We start from the raw sequence: 26,076 nt of genomic DNA, 5'->3' as shown, positions 1-26,076 counted from the left end.
TCGAGCCTGCACATAGTTATTACAATTCTCGCTGTCATCTCATCATGTCGCACCTCCCCAACGCTAATTTCACTGTGCCACCGGGCGACCAGAGCGTCCAGGTTCGAATCATCGATTCGACTACTAGGATTAACAACTTGAAACTGGGGTTTCTTATGGAACCTCCAATGGAGGGGATGGAATATATGCTCCCTCTTCCCGCTTGGTCATTCCTGATGGAGCACCCTTCGGGCCAAAAGATCCTTTACGATCTTGGCGTTCCAAAAGATTTGCAATCATTTTCACCGGCCATCTGTGAGCATCTCGAACGGCAGGGATGGAAAGTCGACGTCAAGGAAGAGGTGATCGACATTCTCGACAGGAATGGCATCGCGGCGAACGAAATTTCCGCCATCATCTGGAGGTCAGTCCAACATCCCTCTATTAATAATGATAAGCAATTATACACTATAAGGTACTCACATTTTCTGTTCGCGGGAAGTCACTGGCACTGGGATCATATCGGTGACCCATCCCGATTTCCTTCCTCCACTGAGCTCATTGTCGGCCCTGGTTTCAAGGCCGAGTTTCTTCCTGGTTATCCAGCGAAGCCGGATGCCTTTGTACGCGAAAGTGACTTTGCGTAAGTGTTTCCTTATGGGATGGAAATTAGTTCATCTGTTAACTCTCGTTCTATGAAAGCGGACGAAATTTACATGAAGTAGACTTCACAAACTGTATCCAAGTTGGCGAGTTCCGAGCTGTTGATTATTTCAGTGATGGTTCATTCTATATCATAGATAGTCCTGGTCACGCAGTCGGTCACCTCGGTGCATTGGCACGCACCACGACTAATCCCGACACCTTCATTTTCATGGGAGGTGACCTCTGTCACCACAGTGGGGAAATTCGGCCATCGAAATATCTCCGGATACCTGGCGATATTCAACCGAGCTTCGCTACTCCTATTTCTTTTCCATGTCCCGGAGACTCGGTATACGAGCAATTGCTAGTCCGACGGACTGGTTCGGTGGACAAGCCATTCTTCCGACCAGCCATGGGGCCGGATATTGAACAGACAATAGATACAATTGAGAAAGCACAGGTGGCTGATGCAGACAACAATATTTGGTTTATATATGCTCATGATCGCAGCCTATTGAAATCTGTGGATCTCTTTCCTTTGTCGGCTAATGGTTGGAAGGAGAAGAAGTGGCGAGAGAAAACACTATGGGCTTTCCTCGACGAGTTTGAAACGGCGATCAAGCAGATTTGATATTCCTACTTGATAAATTAGGCTTTACTGCGTGATATGTTTACTTATTTAATAAACCATCACGAGAGCCAGTCTTCCAATGCAATAAGCATTCCAACTGTTCTGGTTTTCTTCCTCTTCTCTCTCACCAAAGCTAAGGATGAATGTGGAAGAAGGTGATATCCGAGTGGATGATACCGGGAAAGCCACGAGCCCATTGGACAGCACAACCGCCAAGCGGCGAGCTATTATAGACCGCGGGAAACGTCAAGAACCTCCACCTTTAAAAGCCTGGAGAATAACAACAGAGACCTAACGTCTCCTCACAATCCCCTTTTACTCGAAAATGACAGACTCTACTATTCTGATCACGGCTGGTCCGTACCAATTCCTCGCGAAACTCGAGTCTGCAGCCCCCAAGACAGTCGAACTGTTCCGATCTCTCCTCCCATACCGCCAAAAGCTCATCCACGTGCGATGGAGCGGTGAGGGGATGTGGATTCCGTTGGGCGAGACCAATTTCAACATCCCCTTCGAAAACCACACGGCGCATCCCGCGCCTGGTCAGATTCTGCTGTACCCCGGGGGTATCTCGGAGACCGAATTCCTCTTCTGCTATGGAGGAGTTGCTTTCGCAAGCAAGATGGGAGCGCTTGCTGCGAATCACTTCTTGACTATCACTGAAGGGTCTGAGAACCTGCATGCGCTTGGGAATTTGACTCTGTGGGAAGGAGCACAAGATGTGTTGTTTGAGCTGGCGGATGAGGATAAGTATGTTTCGGCGATTGAATCTGTCGATTATATCACTGATGCAATGCAGAATTCGGCAGTTCAAGGCCAGTCGATCTGCTAAACTTTAGTTTATACGCATAAGTGTGTAATATAGACATTGACAAAATGGGAGACAAATGTACGAATGAGCGGAATGAGCATGCATATATTTCCAAAATATACTATCGAAACTCAGCTACTATTCTATGTGCCTGTTGTTATTCTTTACACCTCAATTTCGTCCACTTGCCTCAACATATGTACCGGATAATGCCTGGCACTCGAGACCTTTCCCTTCCATTTTAGTGCTCACCTCTTACCGCTTTTTGCTCTTAGAGTAAAGTTGAGCACGCCTCCGAGCGCCCTGATCCGCTCACTGAGTATTACATAATCATACTGATCTGCTTAGTTAACTAGTTGGGTTACTGAGCATCACCTGATAGTCACCTAAGCACCCTAGATCTACTCATTGAGTATAGGCTGAGCGTAAGTATAAGCCGCCTAAGCTATATCAATAAAATATAACACGCTAGTTATATCCAGGCCTTGATAAGTCCCGCAGCACTAACGCAATTTTGGTGCTGCGATATCCATGGTACTTAGGGTTCCGAAAGGAATAAAGGAATGCGAATATACAACATAATCATATTCGCAGTCCGCGAATATGAATATATGAATTTTTTATTCGCGCGAATAAACGCATTATTCATATTCGCATTCATATTATTCATATTATGAGATTTCTCCGCATTAATACTTTGTCCGGTACAGCGGTTATCGTATTACCGAAATGCGCTTAGTGGTCGATTTCACAATACCATCACTTCATCAGCAAAGCTGAGCTATGAATTTCGATTGCGAATATATGCTGGGAGGTACAACCTACCTATGTAGAGTTGACCAGCTTGATGTACCATAGTGGATCTTTTTGAGACATGATACTCGTTCACGTGGGTCTGTCCATAGAAACTTGACACCGGCCACGAAGATCCGTTAATATTATATATATCTGTCAACCTAGTTGCAAATCATCTTAGGCAATTAAACGAATAGCTCTTCTCAGTTCCCTGATTTTATTCCAATCCACTCCAAACTTGGTGCACAAAGTAGCCTTGAGAAATGGCACGTAAAAACGCGTTTGCTCCACGACCCAGAGCCTCCAATGACCCTGGCTGCATTTGTTTACGTTCAGAATCGTCAATGTCGCGTTGCAGAAAACAGAAAAGAGATCTATCAACTTTCCACGTCAACAAGGGCATATAAAGCGTGAACATGACTGGGCTTGTCAACCATCATCCTATCCTCAAGTCCCCTATCAGTTTCTAACCCCAGCCCAGGTAGCTCAAGGTATGTGATGCATCACCGTCGATACCATTTTGATATACTGATACCAGGAAACAGTAGCATGGTATCTACACCTAATCCGTCTATGCGGAGAACGCGTGGTCTTCCACGTCGAGACTATAATGCTCTACACAATGGCCTGGTTTCGTCACCTTCGGAGCAGTCTGAGGAATCCACCTTTGAAATAGGACGCCCTTACTCTCCTGAGCCTTCCCTACCTAGGAACACCGAAGACACGCCTCGGACGAAGCAGTCTTATTCTTTGCTTAGCTCTTCCCCCTCCCCGTTTGATCCTGCATTTTCGGAAAGTAGGAGCAATACTAGTAGTCCGCACGCACATAAAAGACGAAAAACCAAGTCGTATTCTAGTTGGACCATTGAGCACTTTTGGACCACAGATCTGGATAGCACTTGGTGTCGGCAGGGTGGCCTACTGAAAAAAGACCGACTGCTGATTTGTAAACATTGCAGCTGGTCCTCCAGAGATTCGTCGCGCTATGGTTCCACTTCGAATTTGTTGGTGCATCTCTAGAAAAAGCATCGTATTAAGTCTGGGGCCGACTCCATCTTCTTACCCGCGGTCGAAGGAAGCCTCGACCGGTTCTTGGAGTCGCCGAGAAAGAAGGTTGGCGTTGAAGAAATGCTAGTCCGATGGGTCATTCAAATAAGACAGCCTTTTACAGTGGTGGAGCATCCGGCTTTTAGGGCACTCATTGAAGCAACGGGGGCTTCTTTGCCTATCAAGACTGCTGATACTCTTTTCAACCGAATCAAAGAGGAATTCTATTTAAGTAGGGCTTCAGTGAAAGAGGAGCTTGCTAGGAGCAGCCGCACACTCGCTTTGTCTCTTGACGTTTGGACGTCGGAAAATCAGATTGCGATAATGGGTATCCTTGGCCATTGGATCACCCCCGATTTTGAAAAGCGAGATGAGCTTCTCGAGTTCACCGAGATCAATGGGCCGCATTCTGGAGAGAATCTAGCGGAAGTTGTATTGAAGATGCTCGCCGAACTGGACATCGCGCCAAAGCTCCTGACCATCATAGGAGACAATGCGGGCAATAACGGGACGCTCTGTGATAGCCTGTATGACCAGCTCCTTAAGAAGTATGATAATGACGATGACCGCTTTCGTATTAGGCCTCTAATGCGATTCCGCGGACGACCGAGCTTCATTCCTTGCCTTGCCTATATCCTTAATCTGATTTGCAAAGATGTGTTAGCTTCTTTGAGGGCTGGTTCGGCTCGAGAAGCAAAGGCGATCCTGGACGACATGGCTATTTATACTAGCCTAGCATTCAACTCCATTCATAGCACGAAAGGAGCAATCATGAAAATACGACTTCTGACGCTGTGGATCGCCCGTAGCCCATAGCGCCGCCGGGATTGGAAAGAAGTATCACCTGGAAAACAAGTCAGTTATGATGTTGACACCCGATGGAACTCGATGTATATCATGATTTAAGATGCCCTTCGGCTACAAACTGAGCTGGGGCAGTTTGTGCGGATATATCCAGAAATTTAGGCCCTCTAGCTTACTGATGACGAGTGGTCGACACTTCAGCAAGTGGCCAAGATCCTCAAGCCGTTCTGGGACCACACGAACTCTGTTTCAAAGGCATGCCTAATAATTGTGGAAAGTCTACCAATTTACTGGAGTTTGGACGATTTGTTAAATGACGTTCGAAATGCGGAGGGAGATTTTGAAGACGTGAACATTGAAATTCGCGATACGGTGGAAAGAGGCATTCGTAAGATGAATAAGTTTGCTAGGAAAATGGACGACAACCTTCTTTACTATGTGGCTTCCGTGTTGGATCCGTGTATCAAATCGTCTCTGATTGTGTCTCAAATGAGCGAGCAAGATTCGGGGCTTATCGTCTCGCAAGTGCGGGAATTTCTTAAGAAAGAATACCCTCTAGAGCTATTTGCGTTATGTGAAGTTGACCATCCACGTCCAGCAGGGATGTCGGAAACAATGTGGAGAACTCTGCGCAAAGTCCAGCTATCCAAAGAGGCATCTTTGTCGGATATTGACAAGTATTTGGATTCCCCGCCGGTCAACTGGTCCCACTACATGATCGGCGATGCGGACGCAGAATGGGTCCTTAAGTGGTGGAAGGCAAACGCCTTTAATTTTCCACTTATGGCAAAAGCCGCTCGCGATTACCTACCCATCCCTTCGGCAGAGGTCGGGATTGAGCGCGAGTTCAGCAATGCTCGAGATGTCTTGGGCCTCCGAAGGCACCGTCTGAACGCGGAGACTATGCGATGGCTGATGCTATTGAGAGGAAAGTCTCAGATATAAATCTCCACCGGTGCATGCATGTAATTTTCAGTGCTTCGATATTAAAGACAGGCACATAATTCGCTATGGAATAAAGTGTCTGAGCATGATTGATGTATTCGAATGTAATGAAACGAATGGTAATGTATGGTATTTTATTATATGAATAAATATAAATTAATCATATATTCATGAATATTGCGAATATGAATAAAGGGCTTATTCATATTCATATTATTCAATTCATATTATTCATATTCGCAAATATTCATGAATATTCATGAATAATCATATTCCTTTCGGATCCCTAATGGTACTGCGAGGTACTGCGGGACTGATTCAATTTTGGTGCTATTGTATGGTACTGTAGTACTAGGTGCTACAGCACTATCGTAGCACTAGTATAATTATGCCAAAGACTAACCAAAATGGATGGATGAAATGCTAACTTATTTCAATAGCCATAACGCTCGTAGTCCGATAGAAGCACACCTACAGTCACATAGTCCACCTAAATGACTTAGCTGGCTGCTTCACCATTTCTTTTTGCAATTCGTAGTTATATATCCCCGTTATGCCTGTGAGAATACACCAAACTATTCAATCGATCAACAACACAAGTGCAATAGCTGACCCTAACGCTCAGTCTATACGTGACTGTGCAGTCCTCTCCATCATCAATATCTTTAGGCTTTCTACTTTTATCTCTTTATGATCCATTTCTTACTCTTCCACTTCCCCTCATCCCCGGCAGAGATTTTAGTCGCGATATCTGTGCTCGTCTTCTGCGCGGGCATTATAGTCTGGTACTTGCTGAGTCTTATCTATCGTGTTCTACATATGTTCCAGGGCAATGATGCCATTAATTTTCAGAAGCTGGAGTTTGGAGGTGCTCTAGTTCTGATCTGGACCGCCACCATTCCCTCGGCGGTTTTGCTGTTTCGCACCCAGCCTTCTCTCCAGCTGGGTAGGATCGGGTCACCATTCGTTCATCTCAGCATATTCCCAGCCAATGTGGCCTCCTGTACCGATTCGTGATTTCCTTAGGCAGCCAAGCGTTGACTTGATTGCTTAAATTGTACCTGTGACTTTTGAATCGCGTTTTGCCTGATACGATGAGATTAGAATATCAGGACTGACCAAGGTCCAACCCATTGCAACTTGTTCTATTTGATCTTACTATGTCTGACTATTTTGGAACACACCACAAGTTTATTACTGATATACTGAAATTCAAAATCTATCTCTTCAAAAGTACATTAGGAACAGACTTACCTTGCAGGTGGGCAGGTCACCGCCTTTTCCATCACCAGACCAAATGCCTTCATCCTTTGACAACAACTCTCGCTCGACCTAGGTTGTAAGATAGGAAATAAGAACTCCCTATCACTTCAGACCGTTGAGATGCGACCCTGACACTCGGAATGTATATACCGGGGGCTCTATATGTGTGAGTGACATTCACATTGATCATAGTGCTGGGTGCTCCAAACTCCACCGGCACAAAGCTTGCATTCCCATAAAGATCCCACTCAACCGAGACAATCTTTCCAACATTTCGGGGCACCTCGATGAATGCCTGAAGAGTCACCGGAGATCCGACATCAACCTCCGCACGTGTGCCATTCTGAACTTTCAATTGAGCAACAGGTTGAATTCCCCCACGTTGAAATGCGGAGTTTGGGACTTTCACCTGGCCGTTCTGAATCTTATAGGTGGTGGCTGATGGGGGTTCGATTCCATTCTCCACCCAAGCGCTGAGATCGCGTAAATGTTGCTCGAAAAGCCCGGTAAAATCAATCAAACGATATTTCACGGCTTCCTCAACGGGTCCCATTTCATGGTCGGCATTGTCGCTGTAATAAAGTCGGTATTGATTGTTGAATTGGGTACCAAGAGACTTCTGTACTTGTGCGCGGTACCAGTCAGCTTCCCAAGGGAAAGCTTTGTTGTCCATGAGGTTGTCCATGACGATCATCTTTCCGGTGATATTTCCAGTATTGGTTCCACCGCCACTGGCTGACTCCGCGAAACTTGGGGCTGCTAGGACACTCCGCTGGGGATATCGAGGCTTTCCATCCGCATTGCGAAGGTAGTCAAAAACATAGTATCCTTCGCTCGTAGGGATTTCATGTCGGTGGAAGGTATGGAGTGCGAGGTACCACCGGTTGTCCACGTGAACTTCCACGCCCTTTCTCAAACAGTTGAGAACGGTGCTGTTGTAGCCGGAGTAGATTGTGACCTTGCCCGAGTCAGGATCCATGTGTCCTGTGAACGCGCCTCCTGTCTTCACTCCGTTGCATTCCGATTGAATGGTCACGTCGTACCAATTACGTCGAGGTGCTGCAGATGGCGATGCGCTCAACACGATGTCTAGTGGAATGTTTTCCGAGCCGCGATTCACCTCAATAATAGTGGCGTTGAATTCAATCAAAGACGAACGAATCAGGTCACCAAGCTCGGATTCTTCCGTCCCCAGATACCCCGGCAAAGTCCAGAAGTCATCGACATAGGTAGGATCAATGGTCTTCATTCCAACTGCCGCAGCTCGGAGAAGTTCATAGACCTGCGAGCGGTTGCGACCACTGCCGTCAAAGTCCTCCCAAGCCGCCGGAGGCATACCCAACGCCGTGACTTCATCCCACACAGCGCGCTGTAATGGTCTCATAATCTCTCTGGGATCGACGTTGCTTCCCGGGCGAACGGCGTCCTGGACTTCGCGAGATATGTTTCCGAATACCAATCCGCCAAGTGCGGCGATGGAGCAACCTGTTGGATCAGAGATTGGGATTCCCTGGATGAGAGGAAGGCTGCCGTCCCAAACAGAGACGGTGTTTTCCATCGCTCCCACGGTCTTGAAGGAACCACCACTGCCTCCATATATGTAGCCGTAGATCTTGCGAGATGGTTGTTGGTAGAATTTCCGCGCGATTTTCCTGGATATCTTCGCAACTGCCGCATCTGCCCGGTAGCCTCCAGTGCCAGCAACGTGCACAGTGTAGCCGCCCGCCTCAGCAGTGAACCCAATTTCTCCAGCCGCGGCCACGGACATCTGTGTCGGAAACACCATTTGGAAGAAGCGACCTTTCCAGCCGTCGTACGGCATATAGATATTGAACTCGATTCCTGTGCCATTGAAGTATCCAGAGACCTTGCGATGCTTGAGAGGAGAGGCCTCATCGGTTTGGTTGGTAAAGATCGGAGAATGATAGATGGGGTCAACACAGTAGGGGTCCACTTGCACCGGGCCATTTGTAACCAGTGCGGTGCATAGGGACTGGTTTGACTGGACGGTACCGATGGCACCGACCACAGAGCCCATGAACATCACCAGTGTAAACCTAAAATGATAACTAATTAGCACATTGTACTTTCGTATCAGGAGCAGTTTAGAGACACCAACCAGTGATATAATTGTGAAAACATAGTATCTTTCAAGTTGGCTCGAGCCATGGTGAAGATAGTACGCCTGCAGCGAGTTTGGATCCAATGCAGAACATTTCAAGAATACTTCCGCCTTTTTATATTCATCCATGGATGTCCTTTGATTATGATCGGCGATGTTTGAATAAGCTCTCCACCTATATAGGAAAACTCGATACTCTGAACCAAGGCAGTAGTCAATTTATTGCCCCACGCAACTTGGCGTTTTGGGTTTACTAATTGGGAGATGATCTTAAACCGAGTACGATGCATATTCAGAAGCTGCAGATCGTTACCTCGCAGGAAAGATTCCAATAAAATGAAGAAAACAAACCCGAAGACACGCGGGTGTGTACGCTGTTATATGGAATTGTCCCACCACGCTACGTCGATAAATCAGTTGCAGTCAATATTGTTCAACTATCAGTACAATTCATATGTTACGATAGATTGGAACTGTCATTTATAAAGCAACCCTGCAGAGCGCCCTTTAAAGCTCGCGTGCTGATTTACTACCAAGGTACAGCTCACTAACACACTAGCCCACCTGGATTTGTCCTCGTGTCACAACTAAACCGCAACTGGACCTAACCAGAAACAGATCTTGAAGCGGCTGGATATGACTTCGACTATTGCATATCAAATACCGATGTATCAGAGAACAAAGCAGGATGTATGAGTAGTTCTACAGTTGAAGTGAGACTTGCACACAATGCGAAGTTGTTCCTGGATATGCCATGAAATTTTGAAATTCACTTTCTCTATCTCAGGGACTTGAATGGACTGGCGGTTTATACTTGGTGAGGTCAACAAGAGCAGAGAATAATCCGACAACCTCGTCATAAAACCCTATGTCTCTAAAAATGGAACTTCAAGGTGGCGGAGACGATGTTGGTGTCAACCTAGATACTGTGGAGTATGGCCTTGATACTTCAGTCAGGAGAATCATCAAATGAATCCACCAACACTGCTAAAATTGCTGTCTTGTACTTGCTTGTTTCTTCTCTGCCACGTACGGATACGTGAAAATTACCATAAGCGGTAAAGCAGGATCCACCCTGTTTGCAAGATTCAACGGATATTTTTAGACTTCGTGTACAATTGTGGACGTTATGATCTGCCAACTCCACCTCTTTACCCCAATTTGGCAATAAAAGCCCCCGATTGTTCTCAAACAGTAGTAGAGAGTGTATTCTGCCGCCTTCTGCCTTAGACAAGAAATTGTTGAGGAAGCTTGACGCTTCGTCCGACTTTAAGCACAACCCACTACTCTTTCTACTAGCTTACCTTGTTCAGCTGGCTTCACGGTACGATATTTGAGGATGGTAACGGCCATAATGAAAGCACGCATGGATGTACCTTGACACCTTTAGACATGCCCTCGCTCGATGCTTTGTAGGTTGTTTGTAATGCCACATGGGTATGTAATCTCGTTTTCCTCCTAATATCTAATAGAGAGCTAATACCTTCGACCGTGCGTCTTCTCTCTGGTCACCAAAAACTCTTTATACAGCGAACAAATCAATGTCACGTCCGCTTGCATGCTTCGCCTAGAAACCCACTCCGAGTCCGCCCATCTCGCTTCTGCGATTTGTTTCATAAGATCCTTTCGCATTGTAACCTGCAGTGAGCGGTAAATCCCCTGATTTGGATATGCAACGAGGCCTATGGTTGCCGCTCCTAATTTGGACGTAAAACTTATCAACCCCTTTGACAACCCCTTAGCCACCCCAAGAGCACCTTGACTTTTCTTCCCTTGCCACGTGTACACAAAGATGTCTGTGAAACCTTCATATATGCCATGCGCAAAGGTTGAACACCCCACGAGAGTGCCAGTTCTCCAGTCCAATACTGGGTCATATATTCGTACCTCTTCCCCATACAGGCCAGGAACAGCATGTAATCCTTCTACAGTGGCAAGAGGTAGATCCACGAATGCTCCACGAGAGGTCCGGCCTAGGAATTTTCCAAAGCTAGTTGCAGACGCAAGTGCCATTCTTTTTGCGTATTCCGGTTCGCTGTGCTCGGAGCTAGGGGTGATGCTGGGCGAGGAGGCTGCCGCTGCTGGTGTAACCGATTCGGTTACTGACGAACACCCACATGTGGTCGACGATGTGGATGAACCTAGGGCAGATGTTTCGTGGCTGCGATTTGAGCGGAGACGTTTGTACTCTTTGTAAGGTTCGATGAGAACGCCAGTTGAGGCCTCAGCCATGCCTGAAATGGTCGATAATGATGTGGAAGAAATGGCTGTTAGGGGTTCCCATCGCTTTGTGTGGATTACGAAGGGCTTGCTCTGATACCTGTGATTTGGAAGTCAGTCGTCATGCGAAATTTGACCAGATAAGTTTATCCACTCAACTCACGGTATGAGATGTTTCTCCAGCAAAAGCCCTTCACGTTTCAAAACCAATGCGGCCGTGGCGGATAGTTTCGTCGCTTTCGTACCTCGTTTGACCTTCCAAACTGCCGTTTCCCCCTTAAGAAGGTCACATGTCATACGTTGTTGCGGCAGATGCGCGTGGAACGAATCAACTGCTGCGCTAACACCTGACTCTTGACCCATGCTATCTGCAATAGACTGTGCAACGATAGTAGCATGTGGTGTGAGACAGTATGTGATAGCATCTGCCAATTTTGCTGCCGTGAGATCATGGAAGGGAATAGGCTCAGGCCCAGCCCCAGCGGTCGCGACCATGTTGCCCCAAAATGGTTGGCTGGGACAACTCGATCGTTAGTCGCATAATAATCCGAAAGACACGCGTAAGAGTAGACTTACTCTCCGAAGAATGGAATGATAGTCGTGGGTTTACCATTCCGCAGCCCACAGGCAGTAGTGCCGGCGCCGCCGTGATGCACAACAGCAGCTACGTGCTGGAATAGCCACTCATGGGGGCAATCTTCGATGTAGTATACGTTGGAGTCCTGCTCCCCTCGCAAACCACTCCACCCGCCGGCAATGATGGCCCGCGTCCCAGTTCTCTCGACAGCCTCTAGTATGATGGACATGGTTGTTTTGACGTCCTCGAGGACTATGCTTCCAAACCCGATATAGACTGGCGGCGCGCCAGCCCGCAAAAAAGTATCTAGACTTGGCGTTGGCGTGTAGGGGACCGCTTCACGGAAAAAGAAACCGCAAACATCTAGCCAGTCAGCATATTTCAAATAGAGTGGGGCACCTATACTCACCTATGTGAGATCCCCAATCACTTGGTTTGGGTACCAGTGCGGGCGACCAGCAGTACGTAAAAGGCACCTTGAGCGTCTTTAGTAAATTCGGACCTTCTGTGGCAGGGACAGGGTCCAAGTTCAGGGAACCTTTACGCCATGCGTTAATCAAATCTCCCAATCTGCAATTAGCCATTAATATTTTATAATTTTGCGTTTTCGATAGAATACTCACCCTTGCCATGTCATCCATTCCACAAAATAGTAGGATATCATGTTTCCCAAAGATGGGTCATTCCCTGAATACTTCAAATTTGCCAGTGGATGATGAAAGGTCCTCGTACTTGTCCAGGGCATCGTAAACATGAGATGAACGGGAATCCCAAGAGCTTGAGCGCAGTGGACATGGGCAAAACTCGGCGGGTTGGCAATTATCGCATCCGCCATAAATGGTTTCATGTCATTTTGGTCTGGCTTCAGACACGAGTCCCAGCAGCCATTCAGTATCTCCGCCATCGAGGCACGCTTCTTTTTAATCTCGCCAGCGCGAAGGGTCTTTATACTTGGGATCAGACCGGGGTTTCGCACCATATATGACATTAACTCAGTGGGGTCACCGCCAATAGCATAGAACTCCAGACCGGCGTTCCTCACAAATTGATCAAACGTAGCATGTGTCGCCAGGCGCACGCGGTGGCCATGTTTCTGCAAAGCTTTGCCAAGAGCCACAAACGGCTGAACATCGCCACGGCTGCCAACTACTTGAATCACGATGTTAAGCCGAAGACCGAATGTTGAATAAGGTGGTGTCGGATCTGCCTCAGTCTGTGGCATCTCAGCGGGTTGGTTGCTCAACAGCCATTCTAAATTCCGGCTGAATCGCGACCCGACACGGACATCCACGCGGCCATCGGGGGCCAAAGATATCTCCGGGAATGGTACTTCAGTGGTGCTGCCAACGGCGCCCTCGATCGCCTCATATGGTGGAGGGGATTCGACATGATCACCAGTGCCAACAGAGATTGTATCGATCATCGCTAAGTGGCGACTGCCTCCAGACACTCGTAGCAATGATCAGTTCTCCCCTATCAGTCAGGCTAGACTTTTGGGGAGGTGAAGGTCTTGAAAAAGGAGCCGAAAAACAAGAGTGGCGACGATTCAAGATCAAACCCAACTTGCGCTAACCGGTTCTTGATCTAATGAAACTCTCCCTTCGAATTCAGATATCGGCAATTTACTACCCGTCGACGGTAATTTGAAACAACCAAAGTTATAATTGCGATTTACGCCACCTTAGGCACTTGATTAGAGATCCATGGGTCGTGTAGATACGAATACGTGAACATCGCCTGATTTGGCCAAGCGCCCGTCCAAAAACGTGGAATGTTGTAGCATGTGTATGTTGGTTGTATTGTTGTGGAGCTGTGTGGGTCACAATCCAGTAATATAGATACAGGTCTAACCCTAATGCATGAGTAGTGCGTATCAGGATGACAGAACAATACCATCAAAACAGGTGCTCCAACACTCCCACTCAGCCTGACTACGCGATACTCTTCACATTGACAGGATCTCCCACTCGTAGTCTGGCTCTCCTAACGAGCCTCATTAAAAACCTTGATCGCGTGCAAAATCTCTCATGAAGAGTAAAATCACCGGTCAGAGGACAAAAAGAGTGCTCGTTCTTAGGCGAATCCTTTCCGCAATCCCAACGAGAGGGTATGTTTCTGGTGCAATTCACGCGAGAGTGCCTTGGTCAAAATGTCTGCCGTCATATCTGTTGTGCGAATATATTCGAGTCGTAGAATGTTATTGGCTAGAGCTTCTCGTGTGATGTGGTATCTGATGTCGATGTATTTTGATCGAGGGGAGACGTCCCGGCCTGACTGCGCTGTGGTGATTGCGCTTTGGTTGTCGGCATACAAGGTTGTTGGGTGAGTTGGATGAATGCCCGGATGAATGTCTGCAACCAAGCGTCGAAGATAATTAGTTTCATAGCTCGCGTTTGCCATTGCGATATACTGGGCTTGATAAGTGGATCGAGCGACGAGTGATTGTTGCTTCGATTGCTAGTGCACACAGGCCCCGTTGAGGAGAAATACATATCCACTTGTAGAGCGTCGATTATCGACGTCTGTAGCAAAGTCTGAATCGGTGTATCCATAAAGCTCTGTGTCTCTTCCACTATATACTAGACCTAAATCATTGGTGTATTTGAGGTATCGTAGAGTATGTTTCGCCGCTTCCATATGCTTGGTCGTTGGATTTGCGTTGAATTTGGAGAGACGTGACAGCGTGAAAGCAAGATCTGGTCGTGTTGCTGTCATGAGGTACATCAGACCTCCCACTATCGCTTAGTATTGCTTTCTATCGTCGAAGTCGAGGGTCTTTTCGTTTTCTCGTGATTCATAAAGGTCAATCTTGACCGAGAGGGGTGTCGTGATTCCGTGACTGCTGGATATTCCGAATCGTCCCAACAGCTTCTCGACGTAACGGTTCTGATAAATTCGGATTTGGTTTTGGTGTCTTTCGATCTGTATGCCAAGAAAGAGTGACATCTTTCCTAGGTCTTTCATGTGATACAGCTTCATGAGTTCTTGTTTCATCTGCGAGATGTACTCTTGTGGACCAGCAAGAAGGATGTCATTAACGTAGAGAAGTAAAATGCACTGAACGTAAGTGGAGATATAAATATTGGAGTCCTCGGTAGAGCGACGAAATCCGAGAGTTATCAGCTTCTTATCAATGTCAGAGTACCATTCAAGAGGGGATTGTTTCAGACCGTAAAGAGTTCGAAGTAGACGTAATACCTTGCCATCTTCAACCTCCATGCCTTCTGGAGGCTCCATGTAGATCTCTTCAGCTAAGTGGGGGTTGAGGAAAGCAGTGATCACATCAAGCTGCTCTATCTCCCACTGAAACCAGGTCGCGAGGGCTAGTAGTAGCCTCACTAACGTTAACCTTACAACAGGCGCGTATGTCTCTCGATAATGTACTCCATACTCTTGCTCATAGCCTTTTGCAACCAGGCGAGCTTTATGATACATATTCCCCTGCGCATCGTACTTTGTCTTGAACACCCATTTGCAGCCAATCGCAGTCTTATCCAAGGGTAAGGGGATGACTTCATATGTTTGATTCTTTTAGTGCGCGGAAAACTCTTCGCGTATGGCTCGAGACTAATTGACGGGATCCACCTGCATTGCAGTGTGAAAATCCAGTGGATCGCCTGCTACGTCCACTCGGAGCCTACCAGCTGGCTTTTTCACTGAGCTCGGCTCCGCGCCGCCCTTAGATAGATCCTCCCTACTCCGCCGAGCCGCGAGAGCAGTTGCGCGTGGAGGTAACATGAGGTTATACACAGAATAGTTATATAGTGGCTCAATTCCACAGATCTTAAAACTCAGAAGCTCTGGTTCTTTCTCAGTAACTTCAACATGAAGATTATAGAAGCTTGCTTACACAATGTTGGCCACAGCGCGTGGCCCATCAATTTGCTATGAGGGATGGCATTGTAGGTTTTGTGACTCGACAGGGATTCCTGGAAATTGTTCTTTATCAAATATCACTTGTCCAGAATTGAAGGTTCTTTTTGCCTCAATGTCATATACCTTCCAAACCTTTGTTGTGTTATAAATGTAACCCATGAATAGGGACCTTCTTGTGCGTGATTGCCAAGCTGAACGCTGTGCGGGCGGGACGAGCATATAGGCTAAACAGCCAAACGGTTTGAGATGATCATACCTAGGGGTTAAATTTGGGTAGAGACCAATGAGTGGTACTTTGCCATCGAATGTATGCGAGGGGGACAGATTACGCGTATAGGTAGCAGTTGCCACAGCTTTACCCCAGAATTCTTCGCGATCCTGCAGGCTCGCTCCTACAAGCATAGTCCTTGCCATTTCTTTCAGTGTCCGAATTGTCCTCTCGCTCACACCGTTTATGTGTGGAGTATTTGGAGGGCTAAACTTATGTTGGATTCCTTCGTTGACCATGTACTCATGCCAGTATTGGTTGGCAAATTCTCTAGTGCCGTTGTCGGTGCGAATCCTCTTTACCGTCGCACCAAATTGAGTCTTGATCCACATATAGTAGGCACGGAAAGCTTCGATGGTCTCCTTCATACTTTTGCCCTTTAAGAAGTATGTGTGGGTATATCGTGTGAAATCGTTAACGAAAACAAGAAAGTACCGATAACCACCTAAAGAGGTAGGCAGCAGACCACTGAGATTAGAATGAATGAAATTAAACGGTTTTGTCGCTCTCTCTTGAGGATTCCTGTTGTAGGTGGCATGCTGCTTTCCTGCCATGTATGAGGCACATCGAGATATTTGCTTTGGCAGTTGGATCTTGGTAATCTTTGAGACATCTTTGAGATTCAAATGAGTAAGTCGTTGATGCCAAATGGTGATTGGGTGGTAATTGTTAAACTTTGTATTGAACGCCGACGCGGGTAAATTCAGCTGATAGAGATTGGATTGAAGTTGGCTTGCAGTGGCAAGTAGTTTTTTATCGCGTCGGATCTTGCATTGACCACCAGCAAAGATAACTTCTAGTCCCATATTGTCTAATGAACGCACAGATATCAGATTTGTGCTGAGTTGAGGTACCTACTAGACTTCCTTTAGGTCGATAGAAGCTAAGTTTGTCCGAATGTGGAGAACGCTACTTCCGAATGCTTTGACGTGCGATCTATCGCCAATTGTGACTTGACGAGTTTGGTGAAATCTTTTGAAATTTGTGAGGGCAGATCTTGTGTGAGTCATTGTATGGCTGGCTCTAGAGTCAAGGATCTATTCATTTGCGGAGGATGTGCCATGAATCGCTATGTGAGCAAATCTATCTTCCACAAAGTTGCTGTCTGATCTGGGTAGCGACTGAGCTGTGTTTGTTGATGTAGCGGCTCTATCCTCTGCGGTGTAATTTGTACCACGAGGAATTCGAGATAGCCGACCTTGATTCTGTTTGTCTTCTTCTTCTCGTCGTTGGAGCTCCTAACAGTCCGACTTGGTGTGGCCTCTTCGTCCACAATGGTAGTAGTAGATTGTCTGCCGGGAACTTGCAGGTTGTTGTCTTCGATTATATGGCTCAGATCTGTATCGATTGCCTCTTCCTCTTCGTGATTGGAATGGTCTTCGAGGTCGAGTGTGAGAAATTAGTGCGGTTCCGGAGCCATTCGCAGCTCCGACCGGTAATTGATTCTCGAAGTCGAGGAGTTGTTATAAAGCTGTCTGGTAGTCGAGATTTGGGATTCGTTGGATGTGAGAAACTGTGATCTCAAAACGTTTGGGAAGTGTGCTGAGCAATTTGGCGATTCTTTCTAATTCAGAAAGCTCCGAACCGGTGCCGAGCAGGCGTTGGTTGTAGGTGTTAAGGCGGGCAGACCAAGTCTGAATATTGTCGTTTTCTTTGAAGGATTCACCCCCAAGTTGTTGACGTACAGCCTAAATATTGTAGTTGTTTCTTCCTCCTAGTCGCCGTTCGAGTTCCAGCCACATGTCTCGCGGGTCTCGACGAACAGCTGTAACGATGCTGTGAAAGTCGCTGTGGATATGATTCCAGATCCATTGTATTGCCTTTTCTCTAGCTTGTCGGTAGTCTTTAACGCTCTGGGTATAGGTTGTGATTTCAGCTGCTCGAGTTGTGATAGGGATCTCGGGAATAGGCTCGGTGCCTTCAACGATCCCCAGTGCTCCGATGCCGATAAGTTGAACTTCGGCGTCTAATCTCCAGGAATGGTAATTCGTTCGAATGAGTTTTGGATGTCCTGATTCACTATCCATGGTGAGCAAAGAGGGCTCATAACCTGTTGTAGCATGTGTATGTTGGTTGTATTGTTGTGGAGCTGTGTGGGTCACAATACAGTAATATAGATACAGGTCTAACCCTAATGCATGAGTAGTGCGTATCAGGATGACAGAACAATACCATCAAAACAGGTGCTCCAACATGGAAGCCAAGTGAGGGTTTCAGATTCTTTTGGTTAAGGTTCTATTTTCGGATTTAGCAATCCTTAACCCTTTTAACTATCTATATTCTCTTACTTTTTAATGCTCTCCTCTGCCCCTTTCACAATCTTAATTTTTACTATATTATACCTATTTTAATACTTTCCAAAGCTTTTTTTATCTACCATGACCCAAAGCAGGCCCCAGATCGACCAGTACTGGCACAAAGGCGGAATCTGCGGCCTTGTGTGTAGAGCTGCTCTCCGCACTCTTCAATTCGTCCTCGCCGTGACAGTTGCCGGTATCTACGGCGTTGATCTGGCCCACGCAACCAAGACCAACCAACACGCCAACGCGGAATGGGTCTACGCTGAATTCGTCGCTGCCCTTTCTGCAATAACGTGTATCTTACACTGCTTTGTAACAGTGACTAGGGTCGGCTGGTCAGCTTGGGACGGAGTCTTGTTCGTACTCTGGCTGGCTCAAGTCGGTGTCTTTGGGTCAGCATACGCATTCAACGTCCAAAATGAAAATAAAGACGCAACGCTTTCAATCCAGCGCATGCGTGTCGCGGTATGGCTTGACTTGATCAGCATGCTGCTCTGGTTTGCGACTACCGTACTTGGTATCGCGTGGTGTATCAGGACACGCAAGGTTACCAGACGAACGGATCGACTTGACACTATCCAAAAGGAGCACGGGTCACTGTGTGGGGAGCAAAATGGCAGTAGCGGCGAGGAAAAAGGCTTGCTGATCCGTGAAAAGGCAAGCTTGGAGGCGCCCAGCCCTGGGAAATGTGCGAAGAGCACCGATAATATCGAATCTCAGTCCGAAGAAATGAAAGGGGTTGCGGAAGGAGATACGTAAACATGCTGTCAAAGGCTGAAGTGCAAAACACAAAACTAGCCTTTCCGACCTACCCCTTGATGATTTCTTTCTTCTTTTCTCTTTGTTTTTCTCGCGTTTATGTTAGCGGGCGCAATCAGGGCCTATGAAAGTTTTCCTTTTTCCTGTCTTTATCAACAGTTTGTGATTTAATCGTCACTTCATGCCCCAATATTGGTCTTGTTAATTGGCACAGCTTCCACATCACCAGTACGGCCATTAGCAGCAGACGCCCGGCTGGAGCCTACGGCCATAACGAAAAAGACACAGTGACACCGACATCTTCGATATCAAAGAGAATACTACTTCCTTAACTTGGCATATTCTGCGTAGACTTTGCCATATAAAGAGACAAAAGATTCCACTTTGGAGTTCGAAATGTTCGATTAAAACGCTATTTATATACAAGGATTAAAAGTCGTTTCTTGATGTCACCCAAGACGGCAAGAAATGAATCGTCGCGGTTGAATCAACAGGCAAAATAATGACCCTCACAACTATCTAGACGGCCATCATTCGCGGCTCGCGTGACACCAACGGAATATCCGACATATGATCCTCACTCGTCAGAGGATCATGGAAAGCAGCAACCTTGCCCAACCGGCGAGCTTTCTTAATAAGAAGACCAGGGTGATAAACTGCCAACACAATCATAGAAAAGAACATGGGGAAGCCGTCAAAGACGTAGATAAAAAGCTCCTTCTGATTGATAGCGGAACCTTTACTCGCCCCGAACTGGATAGTTCGAACAAGATTTCGAAGCATCAACGCAGAACAGGCTGCGTACAAAGCCCACATATAACGCCGCCAATGAAGATCGTTCACCATCAAAAGATCCAAAGGGGTATTGTTGAGCCGTCGATGTAAGGTTGCCACAATCCAAATGAAGAACGCAAACACGACCAGAGAGAAGATCAGACCTGCCAAAACGACTTTCTTGCCGATCGCCATGACATGCGCGTCTCCGGTGACTTGAACACCAGCACCGCCAAGTTGCGTGCAGAAGGTGAGTACATCGTTCAATACGAAGATGACGGTGATCTTTTTCGGAGTCATGCTGATTAGATGTTCGGCGCCGAAGGACCGGATGATTCGACCGAGAACCATGTAGATTGTGGCGGCGATGAGTGGGGGGGCGCAAAGAATTAAAATTTCTTGGAGTGCCCATGAGCCGATTTCTGTTCTGTCTTCATGCGACCATGCCCGGCCGTAATATCCGAATGATTCACCTACATCAGACCATATCAGTGGTGTCCAGGGCCACTTGGAACAGGGAGGAAGCATACAAACACCACCTAGAATGAGAGGTACAAAGTATGGAGCGCGGAACGGAAACATCATGATCAGGTGGACAACTGTTGCGATCCCGAATATAACCAGGAAGGCGTACCCTGCTGTGGCGGAGGGAGTGTATGGGTAGAAGTCGACATAAGGGTCAGACCCGTTGACGCCAGGGTGGAAGTCAATATCCATGATCAAAGGTTGGGGGTAATTGAAACCAATCTCTCAAAATCGAAGCAGAGAGGTCAAGAAGCTTTATGAGATGCTCAATCTAATTTTGAAACGGCCATGAACGCCCTCTTCCTTGACGATCTATTACAGTTGACGGATTGGGAAATTTTAGAACGAATACGATGACGCGCTATTTGCTTTACGTGCTGCTAACCGACTCGATGTGTTCCACAATTATTTTTTCGTCAAATCTAAAGATAGAGAAGGTTGATACTTTCGTGGCTAATGCTGAGTTTTATTATATTTTGGAGGATGGACTTTCTTGATTCTGAACAAATTTGCTTTATATGTGATCTGAACGAAGGTCTTAGTATTCGTAGGGCCTAACGGATGGATGAAACTGATGAATGAATAATCCACAGATAACATATTATACAGAAAACAGAAGCTGGAAACTAAGCTAAGTAATGTGTAAATAAACAATATGGCCATCGAGAAAGTGGGTGACTTGCTTAACAATATGAAAGAATTGAGCCCAAGCAGCCTAGCATTCAAGCTCCAAACCGATATTTTGGCAGTTCACTATTTTACAAAGCTATTTCTCCTTAGTTCGATACACTTGCTGCGAGGGCCACTCAATTCAGCAACGGAAATCCTCGGGCAAATAGATAGAAACGCCCGAGAGCACATGCTCGACCCAACCCTTCATAAACCACGATGAGCCTATGTATCTTAGAAGAACGGCCCAATGCGCCAGTGTTATCAGAGTGTGGGGGTTCCGCTCTAAGGATCCAATCATCTCTTCGGGAAGACGATAAAGCCTTCCTATCAACAGATCCATCAGATCCACGCCGTGGGACCGGGCAGATGGTCTTTCGTAGACCTCGCGCAGGACTTTGTAGAGATCTTCAATCATAGCTAGATGTATCTCGTAAGTTTATTGTCGACCAGATCCCGCTCAACGAGCCGTTGAACTCTCTCTGTGTGAACGGTATGATCCTGCAACGCCGTGCGCAAACTCGGATCGTCCATGTTGGCATGTCAAATACCCATGCTGTTAACCCCTAGAGCAACCCACCACATAGGGAACTCCACGTATAGTGATCCGAGTTGTGTCAATAGTACATAGAGTGGTATGCTAGGGCTGAACCGAGGACAGGTTTCCACTCCCGCCTTTTATTGCGTCCACAGTAAGCTACCCCCGCTAAGGATCTACCATCCAGGTCCTAGCCAATCCGGTATAGTTGCATATGTACTCTGTACATAGATTGTAGAGGTATCACATCCCAAGCAGACCAACCCCGCTATAATTCCACCCCACTTACACTTCAGCTTCAACTTCACCTCTAGTTTCAACTACACCTTCCAACTTCAACTTCAACAACTACCTAGTTCCACTTGTCCAATTCCAACCCCCAAAAAATCCAAACCAAACATGCCTTCAAATACCCCCACAATCCTCTTGCTAGGAACATGTGACACCAAACTCCCGGAGCTCCTCTACACAAAAGCCCAAATGGAATCCAACAACGCCACAGTGCTTTTGATGGACATCGGTCGCAACCAAACAACCCATGAAGAAATAACCATCCCCCAAAACGCCTTAACCAACGTCACGGCCTCCTCAACCCCACTCCCAGATCTAACAACCCTCCCACGGGCCGAGTATATAACCACACTCACACCCTACGCCACGAAAACTGTAACTCACCTCCACGAATCCCACCAAATCCACGGGATCCTCGCCATCGGCGGCTCATGCGGCACAGCACTCGCGGCGGCAGTCATGCGCGACGCACTACCAGTCGGATTCCCCAAACTACTAGTATCAACCATGGCATCAGGAGACGTGGGACCGTACATCGGCGAAACAGATATCAGCATGATGTACAGCGTTGTGGATATCGCGGGCCGGAACCGTGTTTTGGAGGGTGTTCTTGATAACGCCGCTGGAGGGATTGCGGGGATGGCGAGTTCGTTTTTGAAATGGGAGCGGGGTGAGAAGGAGAAGAAGGTAGATGAATCATCCCGTGTGAAGATTGGTATATCCATGTTCGGGGTCACGACGCCTGGTGTCACACGCGCCCGGGAACGTCTTGAAAAAGTCTTGCCTGGTTGTGAGGTTTATGTTTTTCATGCTACGGGGTCTGGGGGGAGGGCTTTGGAGAGGCTTGTGAGGGAGGGGCAGATTGATGCCGTGCTTGATTTGACGACTACGGAGATTGCGGATGAGGTTGTTGGTGGGGTTCTTAGTGCTGGGGCTGGACGGTTGACTGCGGCTACGGTGCGGGATATTCCCAGGGTTGTTAGTGTTGGGGCGTGTGATATGGTTAATTTCGGGGAGGTGGGGAGTGTCCCACCTGCGTTTCGGGAGGCGGGGAGGTTGTTTCATGAGCATAATGCGACTGTTACGCTTATGCGGACGACGAAGAAGGAGTGTGCGGATATTGGGGTGTTTATAGCAGGGAACTTGTTGCGGGATTCGAGAGATCAAGGGCAATCGAAATGGACGAAGGTGGTTCTACCTGTTGGTGGGGTGAGCATGTTGGACGTTCCTGGTCAGGCATTCCAGGATACAGAGGCAGATGAGGCATTGTTTTCGACTTTGGAGAAGGAATTGGAAGGCAGTGGGATACCAGTCGTGCGAGACTCGCGTGACATCAATGATCCTGACTTTGCAGTTGCGGTAGCAGATGAACTGGTCAAATTGATCCGCGGGGAGTAGATCTTACGGCATAGACAGAAATATGAACTCAAGCCAATCACCTACGGGGGCAACTACAAAAGAAATAAAATGTTGACGCATAGCTTCGATTTGTTGAAGTTCTACACTATCACAATCGGCCCATGGAGGCCTACACACCGAAATAAGGTATCAAGAATAAAATCCCATCACGCAGTGTTGAATGCAAGACCATCCCAGGTCATCCCACGCCAAAACAAAACATTAGAAACACACCTCCGGTGCAGGCCACTTTTTATGCCGTTGAAGGACAACCACTTTTGAGTTCTAAGTTGATGGAGAACTCGAATATGCCAATCATAACATCGTCGAATCATGTTGAAAGTCTATTTCCCAAGATTATCATCGAACGCAGTTGAAAATGTAAAGAAATTAGTAACGGTAGATCTCGGGCTTGAAGGGGCCGTTGACATCGAGGCTGAGGTAGTCGGCCTGGACGGGGGTCAGCTCAGTGAGCTTGGCGTTAACGTGGTCCAAGTGGCAGCGAGCGACCTGCTCGTCGAGCTGCTTGGGCAGAACGTAGACACCAACGGGCTTGCGGCCACCGGCACCGAACTCGATGTACTTCTTGCCGAAGGCCTCGTCCTCAGCCTTGAAGAGGGCAATCTGGGCAAGGACCTGGTTGGAGAAAGAGCAGGACATGACGAAAGAAGAGTGGCCAGTAGCACAGCCAAGGTTGACAAGACGACCCTCGGCGAGGAGGATGATGTTCTTGCCGTTGAGGCTGTAACGGTCAACCTGGGGCTTGATGTTCTGGACGGACTGAGAGTTGGCCTTCAACCAGGCGACGTCAATCTCGATATCGAAGTGACCAATGTCTGGAAGATGGTTAGTATTAATCCGCAAACCTAACTTTTCATTCAAAACAACTTACTGCAGACAATGGCGTCGTTGCGCATGGCCTCGAAGTGACGGCCAACAAGGATGTCACGGCAACCAGTGGTGGTGACGAAGATCTGACCGGTAGGGGCAGCGGCCTCCATGGTGTTAACCTCGTAACCCTGGACGGCAGCCTGGAGGGCGTTGATGGGGTCGACCTCAGTGACAATGACACGGGCACCCATGGAGTGGAGAGCCTGGGCACAACCCTTGCCGACATCACCGTAACCGGCGACGACAGCGATCTTACCAGCGATCATGACATCGGTGGCACGCTTGATACCATCGATAAGGGACTCACGGCAGCCGTAAAGGTTGTCGAACTTGGACTTGGTGACACAGTCGTTAACGTTGATGGCGGGAACCTTGAGCTTGTTCTCCTTGAGCATCTTGTAGAGGTGGTGGACACCGGTGGTGGTCTCCTCGGAGACACCGAAGCAGTCATCGAGCATCTCGGGGTACTTGGTGTGGATGAGGGAGGTGAGGTCACCACCGTCATCAAGGATGAGGTTGAGCTTCTTGCCATCGTTGAAGGCCTGGAGCTGCTGGTCCAAGCACCACTGGTACTCCTCCTCGGTCTCACCCTTCCAGGCGAAGCTGTAGAATACGATGGTCAGACGAAAAGTCCACGAAGGGGCTATGAAATCTTTCAGATTTCAGGAAGAATGAAAACTTACACAGGGACACCAGCGGCGGCAATGGCGGCAGCGGCGTGATCCTGGGTGGAGAAGATGTTGCAAGAGGTCCAGGTGACCTCAGCACCGAGGTGAGTGAGGGTCTCGATGAGGACAGCAGTCTGGATGGCTGGAGGAGCGGTCAGCATGGGCTTTGCCTTTTGTGATGGATCAATTCGTACTCATGTGAAGACAACCAGCGATACGGGCACCCTTGAGGGGCTGGTCGGCACCGTACTTCTCACGGATGGCCATGAGACCGGGCATCTCAACCTCGGAGAGCTCGATCTCGCGGCGACCGAAGGCGGCCAGTGACTATGGGAATGGTTAATGATTGAAGGAGAAAAAAATAGGTGATTGAGAGACATACGAGGTCAGCGACCTTGAACTTCTGTGCGGGGGCAGACATTATGTGAAATATGTATTCAAAAACTGCTGATTGTTAGAAAGAAATATCAAAAAGTGATTTTGTAGGAATTGACTGACCAAAGGTGTATGAATGAGAAAGGAAAGAGGAAAGAGGGAAAAGGAGAATAGAGGGGAAAGGAAAACTCACGGGCTTGAGGGGATCCACCAAGGTCCCAGAACGTGGCAAGTACTGGTACTTCCTTCTAGCATGGTTTCGATATGTAAGGTTAGGTACCGGTACTTCTCAACAGTTCTTCGGTCTCCGTAGTGGGCTGACTGATGGCGGGGGTCGTGCTTAGTCAGGTCAGCAGCCACCACTTACATAAGTGGCAGCTTTAGTCACGTGATATGTTCATAACGAAGTCCTCATCTAACTATACTGAGCAGTAGTTAGCTAGATAGCTAATAAAAAGACATATAGAATCAAACCTTGTTATGTCACGAGCTACGTACCTCCATTCCAAATAAAAATTACACTGATCTCAGGCTCAAGTGCGTTACGTGAAATACATGCACAAATTATGTATATATGGATGCGGCAAGATACCCTAAGCAGAACTAGTGCTGTTTGGGTGGGGGCCAAATATCCACGGATACATATGTATAGGTAGATCCTATGAAGTCAACAACAAAACCATTTACGGGCGAAAGTGTGCCATCGGGGACTTTGGTCTTATTGGCTATTACTGCCAAATATTGACTACAGACTAGGCATTCTTCATTCCCTCTTCATAGTTAAGTACTTGGGGGCCGGGGCGCCAGGACCCCCCGGGTGTGCAGCTTGGGGGACTACCACCCTATCTTAGGCCCTAAATGATTCGGGAATCGACCCTACACTTACGGACCATGTAGCACAAAAC

The 26,076-nt window shown here is 47.5% G+C and overlaps 13 protein-coding genes across 13 annotated transcripts; 7 read left to right on the top strand and 6 right to left on the bottom strand.

Moving 5' to 3' along the window:
• Positions 1 to 44: 44 nt before the first annotated feature.
• On the top strand, positions 45 to 1,255 carry N7455_007115 (MBL fold metallo-hydrolase; the record flags this gene model as incomplete). The annotated part of the gene is made up of 3 exons (XM_040957782.2): positions 45 to 403; positions 482 to 622; positions 682 to 1,255. The coding sequence occupies 3 exons, from the start codon at positions 45 to 47 to the stop codon at positions 1,253 to 1,255; spliced, it is 1,074 nt and encodes a 357-aa protein (XP_040811794.2).
• A 325-nt stretch (positions 1,256 to 1,580) lies between these two features.
• N7455_007114 (uncharacterized protein) lies at positions 1,581 to 2,094 on the top strand (the record flags this gene model as incomplete). The annotated part of the gene is made up of 2 exons (XM_065605538.1): positions 1,581 to 2,005; positions 2,055 to 2,094. The coding sequence occupies 2 exons, from the start codon at positions 1,581 to 1,583 to the stop codon at positions 2,092 to 2,094; spliced, it is 465 nt and encodes a 154-aa protein (XP_065461392.1).
• Positions 2,095 to 4,232: 2,138 nt separating this feature from the next.
• Positions 4,233 to 4,724, top strand: N7455_007113 (uncharacterized protein; the record flags this gene model as incomplete). Its single annotated transcript, XM_065605537.1, has 1 exon — positions 4,233 to 4,724. The coding sequence occupies one exon, from the start codon at positions 4,233 to 4,235 to the stop codon at positions 4,722 to 4,724; it is 492 nt and encodes a 163-aa protein (XP_065461391.1).
• Positions 4,725 to 5,126: 402 nt separating this feature from the next.
• N7455_007112 (uncharacterized protein) lies at positions 5,127 to 5,657 on the top strand (the record flags this gene model as incomplete). The annotated part of the gene is made up of 1 exon (XM_065605536.1): positions 5,127 to 5,657. The coding sequence occupies one exon, from the start codon at positions 5,127 to 5,129 to the stop codon at positions 5,655 to 5,657; it is 531 nt and encodes a 176-aa protein (XP_065461390.1).
• A 553-nt stretch (positions 5,658 to 6,210) lies between these two features.
• On the top strand, positions 6,211 to 6,674 carry N7455_007111 (uncharacterized protein; the record flags this gene model as incomplete). The annotated part of the gene is made up of 2 exons (XM_065605535.1): positions 6,211 to 6,216; positions 6,486 to 6,674. The coding sequence occupies 2 exons, from the start codon at positions 6,211 to 6,213 to the stop codon at positions 6,672 to 6,674; spliced, it is 195 nt and encodes a 64-aa protein (XP_065461389.1).
• A 286-nt stretch (positions 6,675 to 6,960) lies between these two features.
• On the bottom strand, positions 6,961 to 9,171 carry N7455_007110 (uncharacterized protein; the record flags this gene model as incomplete). The annotated part of the gene is made up of 1 exon (XM_065605534.1): positions 6,961 to 9,171. The coding sequence occupies one exon, from the start codon at positions 9,169 to 9,171 to the stop codon at positions 6,961 to 6,963; it is 2,211 nt and encodes a 736-aa protein (XP_065461388.1).
• Positions 9,172 to 10,518: 1,347 nt separating this feature from the next.
• N7455_007109 (glycosyltransferase) lies at positions 10,519 to 13,262 on the bottom strand (the record flags this gene model as incomplete). The annotated part of the gene is given in 5 exon segments (XM_065605533.1): positions 10,519 to 11,362; positions 11,426 to 11,776; positions 11,839 to 12,238; positions 12,249 to 12,409; positions 12,463 to 13,262. The coding sequence occupies 5 exon segments, from the start codon at positions 13,260 to 13,262 to the stop codon at positions 10,519 to 10,521; spliced, it is 2,556 nt and encodes an 851-aa protein (XP_065461387.1).
• Positions 13,263 to 17,671: 4,409 nt separating this feature from the next.
• N7455_007108 (uncharacterized protein) lies at positions 17,672 to 18,010 on the bottom strand (the record flags this gene model as incomplete). Its single annotated transcript, XM_065605532.1, has 1 exon — positions 17,672 to 18,010. One exon carries the CDS (start codon positions 18,008 to 18,010, stop codon positions 17,672 to 17,674), a length of 339 nt encoding a protein of 112 aa, XP_065461386.1.
• A 351-nt stretch (positions 18,011 to 18,361) lies between these two features.
• On the top strand, positions 18,362 to 19,042 carry N7455_007107 (MARVEL domain-containing protein; the record flags this gene model as incomplete). Its single annotated transcript, XM_040962561.2, has 1 exon — positions 18,362 to 19,042. One exon carries the CDS (start codon positions 18,362 to 18,364, stop codon positions 19,040 to 19,042), a length of 681 nt encoding a protein of 226 aa, XP_040806991.2.
• Positions 19,043 to 19,561: 519 nt separating this feature from the next.
• N7455_007106 (RTA1 domain-containing protein) lies at positions 19,562 to 20,533 on the bottom strand (the record flags this gene model as incomplete). The annotated part of the gene is made up of 2 exons (XM_040962567.2): positions 19,562 to 20,289; positions 20,347 to 20,533. The coding sequence occupies 2 exons, from the start codon at positions 20,531 to 20,533 to the stop codon at positions 19,562 to 19,564; spliced, it is 915 nt and encodes a 304-aa protein (XP_040806993.2).
• Positions 20,534 to 21,152: 619 nt separating this feature from the next.
• On the bottom strand, positions 21,153 to 21,428 carry N7455_007105 (uncharacterized protein; the record flags this gene model as incomplete). Its single annotated transcript, XM_040962562.2, has 1 exon — positions 21,153 to 21,428. The coding sequence occupies one exon, from the start codon at positions 21,426 to 21,428 to the stop codon at positions 21,153 to 21,155; it is 276 nt and encodes a 91-aa protein (XP_040806989.2).
• A 519-nt stretch (positions 21,429 to 21,947) lies between these two features.
• Positions 21,948 to 23,237, top strand: N7455_007104 (Tm-1-like ATP-binding domain-containing protein; the record flags this gene model as incomplete). Its single annotated transcript, XM_040962563.2, has 1 exon — positions 21,948 to 23,237. One exon carries the CDS (start codon positions 21,948 to 21,950, stop codon positions 23,235 to 23,237), a length of 1,290 nt encoding a protein of 429 aa, XP_040806994.2.
• Positions 23,238 to 23,307: 70 nt separating this feature from the next.
• On the bottom strand, positions 23,308 to 25,328 carry N7455_007103 (adenosylhomocysteinase). Its single transcript, XM_040962565.2, has 6 exons — positions 25,295 to 25,328; positions 25,179 to 25,240; positions 24,991 to 25,123; positions 24,812 to 24,938; positions 24,130 to 24,731; positions 23,308 to 24,073 (listed from the first exon to the last, which is right to left on the bottom strand). The coding sequence occupies exons 2-6, from the start codon at positions 25,215 to 25,217 to the stop codon at positions 23,628 to 23,630; spliced, it is 1,347 nt and encodes a 448-aa protein (XP_040806996.1). The 5' UTR covers positions 25,218 to 25,240; positions 25,295 to 25,328; the 3' UTR covers positions 23,308 to 23,627.
• Between the last annotated feature and the right edge of the window lie 748 nt (positions 25,329 to 26,076).

The sequence above is a fragment of the Penicillium solitum genome, assembly GCF_028829755.1.
Source record: "Penicillium solitum strain IBT 25940 chromosome Unknown utg000004l_segment0_segment0, whole genome shotgun sequence".
In the NCBI taxonomy this organism is placed as follows: Eukaryota; Fungi; Ascomycota; class Eurotiomycetes; order Eurotiales; family Aspergillaceae; genus Penicillium; species Penicillium solitum.
Note: the sequence above shows the minus strand (reverse complement) of the source record. Positions and strands in the feature narration are given on the sequence as shown.